The sequence below is a fragment of the Rhinolophus hipposideros genome (assembly GCF_964194185.1).
Source record: "Rhinolophus hipposideros genome assembly, chromosome: 15".
NCBI lineage: Eukaryota > Metazoa > Chordata > Mammalia > Chiroptera > Rhinolophidae > Rhinolophus > Rhinolophus hipposideros.
In genome coordinates, this window is record NC_138061.1 from 30,123,185 (window position 1) to 30,133,450 (window position 10,266).

Sequence of the window (10,266 nt, forward strand, 5' to 3'; positions counted from 1 at the left end):
AAATAGAAAGGGGCCATTGCAAGGAATTTGGATTTTACTCTAGATGCAATAGAAAGTCATAGGAGGTTTTAAGCATGTAAGTAAAATGATCTTATATACATTTTAGATATCTTACTCTAATATCCAAGAGGTAATTATATATTATATATATACATATATAGTTATATATATGTATATATATATATATATTATATATAGTTCTAAATGACATTTAGAAGACAGGAAAGGGCTGATATTATAGGTTTGTAAGGGATAGTGTAATAAATATGTTGACGTTAGGCTGAATTGCTTTTAAATCCTTCCTCACCACACTTAGCAGCTGTGTGTCCAGGGGAGTTGTAAAACCTTTCTAAGTTCCTTCATCTGGGAAATGGGGGTACCTCATAGGGTTGTGGTGAGGATGAACTGAGATAATGAATATACAGCATTTAACCAAGTGACTGTCACAATAAACACTAAAAATATTAACTACATTAATTATTCTCTTTGTTAACAATGCAACCTTAAGCAAATGACTTAACTTCTATGTTTCCATTTCCTCAGCTGTTAAATGGGGATAATAATAGCATTGGTCCACAACCATTACCTGAACCCTTGCCAGATGGTTTTCTGAATTTAGAATTCTTTCAATTTTGAAAAGTTATCCAATGCATGTACCTTGCCTATGTCCCCCCATCAGCTGCTAGTGCAGCACCCTATGATCAAATATATTTATAGTTCTGCTGAAAAATGTATGAATAGCCATACTAAAAGGAATAAATAAAAGACTGTAAATAGCTCCATGCCAGTTCAGTTCAGGTTTTGCTGCAAAATACATTTTTCAAAAGTATAGATGTCATGCGGGGCGTCTGGGGTCTCAGCTCCCCCTCCCCACATAAGAACGCAGGACATGGTGAGGCCAAAAAGGAACACCCATGGAGCCATAAGTAGGTGAGTCAAACTACTATATTATCGCTGGCGGCATCCGCCTCTCTGCAATCCGCTCTTGCTAGCCCCCATTTTCTCTGCTAGTGTAGCCATAGCCATTATATTAGTGGCCAATGGCTTACGGGTTACAGCTGACGGCCAACTAGCCACAGCTGCTGGCCATCTGATCACAGTTGATGGCCATTTACTACCCGAGCCAGCACCTTTCTATGTGAGGCCGAGAGCCTGGAAACTGTTTTTGGGCGCTTTGTCCCCAAAATAGATTTCAGACCTTTTTCAGTTTCAGAATTGTAAATAATGATTACTGTTGTAAAGTTGTAAAGATTAAATGAGTAGATACATGACACCCTTAAAAAATGTTAAATACTAAGTAAATATTAGCTATTATTTTTTTTACCACCAGAAAGGTGGCTTCAAAAATTAATGGCAAAAGACAGAATCATTGAGCAAAGAATGTTGGACAGACAATTGGCTCTCCATGTGGAAGGAAAAATGATATTCCTACTTCATACCATCCCCATATAAATCTCAAATGGATTAAAGATCTAAAAATGAAAAAAGATAAAAGAAAAAAAGAACTCTTGAACTATTAGGAGACTGTGTTGAAGAATATTTTGGCTTTGGTAGGAAAGGATTTCTCAATGACAAAAAATATTTACATTGAGGAAAAAATAGATAAACTTGAACCCACTAAACTGTAAAACTTGTATATTGCAAAAGGAAAACATCTAAGGGAAGGTGGAGGAAGATTGGCTTTCCATGAGTCTCTTTTAAAAGCAGGGAAGAACTTTCTCACAAGTTGACAGCAAATTTCACACAGTGTGCAGATTTGGGTCACACACCCATAACTAAACCAACCACTGGCAATGGGGATGGAATTATCCTTAGACCAACCAGGAGATGAGAATAGAGTCAGCTTCCCCTGAGATAAGCTCTCTGGATTGTTTCATCTCCAGGCATCAGACATCCAGGAAAACTAAGGAAAAGGAAGGAGTAAGAGGCAGTGTTAGTCTCAAAAAAGCAAAAATCTTCCCACTAATTCTTAGCAGACTTATATCTCATTGGCCAGAACTATGTCATCTGGCCACTACAACTGCAGGGAATTCTGGGAAGATGGTAGAATGATACATCCACTAACTTCATCCTTCTCATATAATCAAAGGAACATAAAAGTACAAATTATCAAGTTAAATTATTTAGACTTTTACGTCAAAGTTATTAGACCTACAGTTATATTGTTCCCGCATGCTAAACACAAAATTAAATTTAGGTGGATTAACAGAAACTTTAAACATAAAAACAATATAAATATAAAGAGTTTATATGAGATGCCAAAAAAATGTATACAGGGGCCGGTACAGTGGCTCAGGTGGTTGGAGCTCTGTGCTCCTAACTCCGAAGGCTACCGGTTCGATTCCCTCATGGGCCAGTAGGCTCTCAACCACAAGGTTGCCGGTTCACTCCTTGAGTCCCGCAATGGATGGTGGGCTTCACCCCCTGCAACTAAGATTGAACATGGCATTTTGGCTGAGCTGCCGCTGAGCTCCCTGATGGCTCAGTTGGTTGGAGCACATCCTCTCAACCACAAGGTTGCCTTTTCGACTCCTGCAAGGGATGGTGGGCCCTGCAACTAGCAACAGCAACTGGACCAGGGAACTGGGCTGCGCCCTCCACAACTAAGACTGAAAGGACAACATCTTGAAGCTGAACAACACCCTCCACAACTAAGATTGAAAGGACAACAACTTGACTTGGTAAGAAGGCCTGGAAGTACACACTGTTCCCCAATAAAGTCCTGTTCCCCTTCCCCAATAAAATCTTTTTTAAAAAATGTATACAAATGGACACTTTGGTCCCCGTTGCTCAAGCAGTAGTTCACTGTAATCAGAAGTGTCTGGACGCTGATGGTAACCACTTTGAGCACCTCTTGGAATTGCAGAAGTCAAACGTGACTTGTATTCATCTTTTGTTATCAGTATATATTGAGTATTACAATTTTAACACAGTTTTCCCTTCTTAAAATGTGTATACATTTTTTGGCACCCTGTGTATATTAAATATTATGTATAAAATCTCAAATGAGATTTGATGTGGACATGAACTGTGCCTTTCTATAGTCAAGTAAGAGAAGGGCAATTATGAAAGGATGTGGAAAAGGAGGACCAGCCTAGTAACCCAACAATAGGTCCATACCAAGGCCTATGGTTGAGATAAACCTATGGAGGAAAACATGCACATGCAGGTTGAGGCTCTTGAAATCAAACTTTTAAAAGTCTACTTAGGCCTATGTACTTCTTGAAGTTTCGGGGTATCCTCATGGGTACATGTACTCCAGTTTAAAGACCACTGCTCTAGGGAAATGCTCTGCACACAAAAAGATCTCCACATGTGTGTTCACGGCAGCACTGTTTATCATCTAGAAATCCTAGAAATGTCAATGTCCATCAGTAGAATGATGAATGGATGCCAATAGCAGTAGTTAAAGTGAGTTAAGTAGATCTATATATGCCAATATGGACAAAGCTCAAAAAACCATAAGTTGAGTAAAAAAAGCAAGATGAAAAACAATATTTACAATATCATACAGTTTCAATAAATTCTAAAAACCATATGTACAAAGAAATACTATTTCAATTTTTAAATTTTGGATTATTTTCAACATACAGAAAAATATAGACTAAAATCCACCCATTTACTCACCCCAGGTTTAAAAAATATTAGTACTTACCATATTTGCTTCAGATAAAATTTTAAGAAATTGAAGGTGAAACGAGTTTTTTACTCCTCTCTAATCCCATTCTCCTCCCTACCTCCCCAGAAATAACTGTTATTATGAAGTTTGTGTATGTACTTCCTGTACATGTTATCATTTTGCTACATATATGTGTATCCATAAACAATGAAAATCATTTATAAACTTGTTTTTAATTAATTAACATGTTTCCAAGATTCATCCCACTGTATGAAAATCCATAATTCATTCACTCCTCTACTGATTGATATTTAGATTTTTTCTAATTTATCATTATTATTATAAATGAAGCTACAATGACTATACTTTACATGAGCGTTACATATATTGCATAAACAAGCATAAAATTATTACAATGAATATTGTTTACCCCAAGGTGGGAGTGGGATAAGGAGGAAAGTGGGATTTGAAAGGGGTAATGGAAATGGAAGAGTTATGTGACACTTTTTTCTTTAAAAAATTATGAAATACCCATGATATTAGTGTATGTTAATTCTTAATGGTACGAATATAATCTTTAAATTGTTTGTTTTTGTTATTTTCTATTTTTTCAACATTTATTATGAAAATTTTCAAAAATACAGAAAAGCTGAAAAAAGTTATGCAGTGAACATAATATGCTTACTATCTAGATTCTACAATTAATTTTACAATATTAGTTTATCACATGTCCACTACTCATTTCCCTCTATTCAAATCATCCTTTTTTTATGCATTTAAAAATAAGTTGCAAACATCAGTACACTTTACCCCTAAACATGTCAGCATGGATATCATTAACTTGGGTTTAATCATTTAGAGGTTTGGCTTCTTTTTGGGATAAAATTTACATACAGTGAAATACTCAAATCTTAAGTGTAACCCAAATTCTACTAAGATGTAATGTATTGCCATAACCCCTAGGAAGTTCCTTTATATCCCTTTCTGGTCAATACAAACCCCCATTCATCCCCCAGAGGCAACCCTTTTCTGATTTTTTTCCACCAGTTTTGTTTGTTCTAGAACTTCATATAGATGCAGTGATATAATATGTACTCTTAGGTGTTTGGCTTCATTTGCTCAACATTAGGGTTTTGAGATTAATCTACTTTGGGCATGTTGCAGTAGTTCATTTATTTTTATTGCTGAGTACTAAACAGATTGTATCACAATTTGTTTATTCATTCACTTGTTGATGGCTAATTTGATTGTTTCCACTTTGAGGCTACTATGATGAATAAAGTACTATGAACATTTTTGTGCCTGTCTTTTTGTGGTCATATCTTTTCATTTATTTTGGGTAAATACCTAGGATTCAACTGGCTGGATCAGAAAGTAGGTGTGTATTTAACTTTATAAGAATATGTCAAAATTTTCTGAAGTGATTTTACCATTTTATACTCCTACCAATAATGTGTGAGAGTTTAAGCAATCAACTTTTTGCCTTGAGCACTGTATTAGCTACAAAAGAAGTAAAAAAAAAAAATTATCCTTGTCTAAAAAGCTTACAGTATAATTTCTGAAGTTAGGCTACTACACGTTAAACAAAGAAAATTTGAATATTAAACTGTTCAAAATGTATTTAACATGCAGAAAGAATTATGTAGTTGTGGGGACAAAGCCCCAGAGAGCAGTTTTCAGGCTCTCAGCCTCATGTGGAAAGGTGCTGGCTCGGGTGGTAGATGGCCGTCAGTTGGGGCTAGTTGGCCGTCAGCTGTAGCAGGTTAGCCAATTGGCCACTAGTATAACTGCTGTGGCTACGCTAGCGAAAAATGGGGGCTAGCAAGAAGATGGTGGGTGAGGTAGCAAGCGCGATTGCAGCTAGCAAGCGGTGGAGTGAGGGTTGTGGATCGTGTGGCTCCCATTTGCTGTCTCCAACCGTGGTGTAACTCCCCTATCTATGGTTCCATGGGTGTTCCTTTTTGGCGTCACCATGTCCTGCGTTCTTATGTGGGGAGTGGGGAGCGGGACCAGAGACCCCACCTGATACCCTGCATGACAGTAGTCTTAAGTAACCAAGAGGCAGAGGTCCCCTGCCCCTACCCAATTCACCATAGAAATTTGTTGGGTGAGATGCTGCAGCTAACTTTCTCCAGGGAAAGAAGGGAAGGAGGTGCTACAGAAACTTTTCCTTATATGACGATTTTTTTTCTTTGTAGGATTCACTAAGCAGTTAATCACTGAAATTATCTAGAAATTTCACCCCATTCTAAACTATTAGGTAGTACGTGGTATGATTTCAAACAGGCCTATTGGATCACTGAGGCAAACAAGATTTTTTTTTAAATCAATATTAAGATAATATATTTCATGTTTTCTTACACATTGCTCACATGACATTTTTAAAAGTGTCTTCCTTTTAAAATTTAAAACTTCTTTGCATCAAGGGATGATATGAACAGAGTGAAAAGACAACTATGGAATGGAAGAAAATATTTGCAAATCATATATCTGGTAAGAGGTTAATATCCAGAATATATAAAGAACTCCTACAACTCAACAACAACAACAACAAAACAACCTGATTAAAAAATGGGAAAAAGGACTTGAATAGACATTTCTACAAAGAAGATATACATATAAGATATACCAATAAGCACACGAAAAGATGCTCAACACTAATCAGAGAGAAATGCAAATCAAAATCATAATGAGATACCACCTCACACTTATTAGGATGGCTATTACAAAAACAAAAACAAGCAATCAATCAAACAAATAAACAGCAAATAACAAGTATTTGCAAGAATGTGGAGAAATTGGAACCCTTGTGACTGTTGGTGGGAATGTAAAATGGTTCAGCCACTATGAAAAACAGTATGGAGGTTCCTTAAAAAGTTAGAAACAAAATTACCATATGATCCAGTACTTCTACTTCTGGGTATATACCCAAAAGAATTGAAAGCAAGATCTCAAACAGATATTTGTACACCCATGTTCATAGCAGCATTATTCACAATAGCCCAAAGGTGGAAGCAACCCAAGAGCCCGTTGACAAAAGAATGGATAAGCAAAATGTGGTATATACATACAATGGGATATTATTCAGTCTTGAAAAGGAAGGGAACTCTGACACATGGATGAACCTTGAAGATATTATGCTGAGTGAAATAAGCCAGTCGCAAAAGGACAAATACTGTATAATTCCACTTACACGAGGCGTCTAAAGTAGTCAAATTCACGGAGAAAAAAGTAGAATAATGGCTGCCAGGAGATGGAGGGAGGGAAGAATAAAGAGTTATTATTTAATGTGTATAGCTTCAGTTTTGGAAGATGAAGAAAGTTCTGGAGATGAATGATGGTGATGGTTGCACAACAGTGAATGTACATAATGCCACTGAACTGTACACCTAAAACTGGTTAAAATGCTAAATTTTATGTTATGCATATTTTACCTCAATTTATATAAAATAACTTCTGGTAGGAAGTTACCCCTTCTAACATGGCACAGCCCATCTGTGTGTCCTTACTTTCTCATCTGGGTATAATGTTTCTGACAGAAAGCATGGTCTCTGGAAAATATAATTATGACTTATCAGATAATATAACTTTTTCATTGTAATTAGTGCAGAGTGTCACAAGATGTCACTCTTTAGCTGAAAAACTATTCCACATTGGTTCAGTAACTGATAACAAAAAGCAATACCAGAGCAAAAGTCTGTAATTACTTATCATCATTGCTTTACTCATACAAACACGGTTTCCGGGGAAAGAGGTTTTCATCTGCAAAGTATATTAAGAATCTACTCTTGTTTATGAAACTTCTGATAATATTTGTTAGCTTCATAGATACCAATTGCTTTTCATTATATATCAAATGGGTGTAATTAAGACATAACTAATTTTAAAATAGATTGTAGTAATTAATACAAAGCAGAAATGCAAACAAATATCATTGACCATTGAAAGTCAGGTGGCTTGTAGTTTTATCACTCAATGATGTGTGTTTTAGGCAAGTAATTTAATCTCTGTGATTTCACCAGAGTGGTAAAAAATGTCCTTTCTTAGGTCAATATACACTATGATATATTTAATATATGGTAATACATATTTAAGTACATTCTTCTAATTTAAAATATTGTGGTTTCATAGTAGTAATCAAATTATAACTGTTCAAATACAACACCAATGGGAGTTCAGTAATAGAAAATACTGTCCACAAGAAGACATTAGGAAATATGAGATTTCTTGACATCTTGAGGAAGTATTTTAGAAAAATATTCACATGTGTAAAACAATTATAGTCAGAAGTATAAACTCTTGAAATTTAAAAAATCATGTATTACTGAGAACATTTTTTGAAAGATGATGGAATATCTTGAAGTATATTTTAGTGATGCTTAAATATAGAAAATTTCAAGATTCAAGAACATGTTAAGTCTTAAAGATTATACCATATGAACTGGTAAACCTTGCAACTATAATCCAAATAAATTGTTTTTTAAAAAAAACTTCTAATTTTTGTAAGAAGTTTATAATTGATTTATAATACCTAAAAATAATCAAAAGCCTGAATGTTCATCTTTGGGTGAACTGCTGAACATTATGGTATATTAATAAACTAGAATATATTTTATTAGTAACAGTATTAGATTAAGTTATTAGGATAAGAAAGGCTATGGGAAATGTTGGGTGAAAATATAGACTTCAGAATGATATGAAAAATACTGTAAATAGTCCCTAGTTTAGAATATTGACAATTTTTGTTTCATTTTATTTTGTTTAACTCTTAAAACGTAGATCTTTCTGTTTAACTTTTATGTTCGGATGATTAAATATGTGAAAGGAAAGAAAAGAATGACTTTTTAAAAGTCGCGTGATTATTTTAAACATTGGAACTAAATACAAGATTTATGTTTCATGTTACAGTGCCACTTCTATGACATATCTGGTGTGTGTGTGTGTGTGTGTGTGTGTCCGGGGGTGGGAAACCTCCCAGTGTGAAAGAAGTCTGGGAGGGGCATAGTAGGGGAGGCCCCTTCTGTCCCATTGATATAACACGTTCATTCACTGGGAGCTGGCTAAAACAGACTAATCTCTCCTGCAGTCATTCCCTCTACCCTAATAAGGCTCCGCCACCTCTGCTAGAACTCGGTAAGTTCAAAGCGCAGAAATACATGTTTCCAAGGAACCTTCTAAAGTGATTTTGCGAGTAGCGTATGCCAGGGTGCGGACGGGAGGGGGTGGAGGTGGTAATTGTCAGGTAGTGCTTTGCTCTCATATTTGCACTAGGTTTCAAAACTATTTTAAAACGATGATTTAGACAGTGATTTTCTTCCAGGAGTACTTTTCAGAGGGGCCCCTCGCAGGCGGCTGCTGCCCACTGGAAACCAGCGCTCAGGAAGTCTGGGGAAAGGGACTCGCAGGTGCACGTGCGGGGGCCAACGGCTGCGCCCAGGTCAGTCAGTAGCAATCTCTGCCTCTGTCCCCAGGTCTGAGGGGCGCTGCTCTCCTGGCCCTGCCACCACTGAAGCACCCAGGGGTCCTGGAAGAACCGACCTGAGTGCAGACGTCGCGGGCTATGAGTCCTCTCAGGCTGCGAGTGTCGCTTTTGTTGCTGCTGCTGCTGGGTGGCTGCCTCCTCGCGGCCGCCAGGAGGAACGAGGGGGCGGGAGGCAGCGTGGCAGAATCGGCCCGGGTTCCCGCGGGCGGCTCCTCCGGTCGCTTCCTCAGCCCCGAGCGCCACACGTGCAGCTGGCAGCTCTTGCTGCCCGCCCCCGGGCCGGCGGCGGGCAGCGAGCTGGCGCTGCGCTGCCAGGGCCCGGACGGGGCGCGCCACCAGTGCGCCTACCGCGGGGAGCCGGAGCGCTGCGCCCCCTACGCCGCCCGCGGCTCGCACTACTGGAAGCAGGTCCTGGGCGGGCTGCGCAAGAAGCGGCGGCCCTGCCAAGACCCCGCGCCGCTCAAAGCCCGCCTGTGCGCAGGCAAGAAGGGCCACGGCGCGGAGCTGCGTCTGGTGCCCCACGCGTCCCCACCCGCCCACCCCACTGCGGCGGGCTCCCCTGGGGATTTCAAGCCCCGGGCCGGGAGCCGGGGACGGCCCCGGGAGCTCGCGCTCGGCTTCGCCGCGAGGGCCCCCCTTCTTCCAAGCGCGCTGCCCAAAGGGAAGTCCTCTAAGAAGGCTAAAGGGAGCAAGAGGAAGGTGGCCTCGGCCGCAGACGAGGAGCGACCCTTGGGGGCCGGGCCGGATCCCGACGGGCTGGACGAGAACGCGAAGCTCACGGAGACCTACTGTGCTGAGAAGTGGCACTCTTTTTGCAACTTCTTTGTCAATTTCTGGAATGGCTGAGACTGCCAGCCTAGGGAAGGACAAGGTGGGGCCGGGGCTGAGCAGCTCGGGAAGGGAAGCGTAGAGCATCTTAGGCCAAGAGATACAGGATAGAGTGGGGAGGAGTCCAGGTTCTAGAATGGGGGTGCGGGGGTGGGCTTGGATGAAAGTGTAAGCGGTATGGAGAATTTCTGCGACACAAGAGAAGTTAAAATTTTTTTAAAGAGTCTCGACCCTGATCAAGAGCAGAAGAAATAGTGGAAACAGAAGTAGGCATACCTTAAACGTATGAAAACCATAGACTGGGGAGAGAGATGGGTACAGAGGCTAAAAACCTAAG

General features: G+C 39.4%; 1 protein-coding gene across 1 annotated transcript; it reads left to right on the top strand.

The window, feature by feature from the left end:
• Positions 1-8,712: 8,712 nt before the first annotated feature.
• Positions 8,713-10,029, top strand: FGFBP3 (fibroblast growth factor binding protein 3). The gene is made up of 2 exons (XM_081074757.1): positions 8,713-8,752; positions 9,091-10,029. The coding sequence occupies exon 2, from the start codon at positions 9,180-9,182 to the stop codon at positions 9,945-9,947; it is 768 nt and encodes a 255-aa protein (XP_080930883.1). The 5' UTR covers positions 8,713-8,752; positions 9,091-9,179; the 3' UTR covers positions 9,948-10,029.
• Positions 10,030-10,266: the final 237 nt, after the last annotated feature.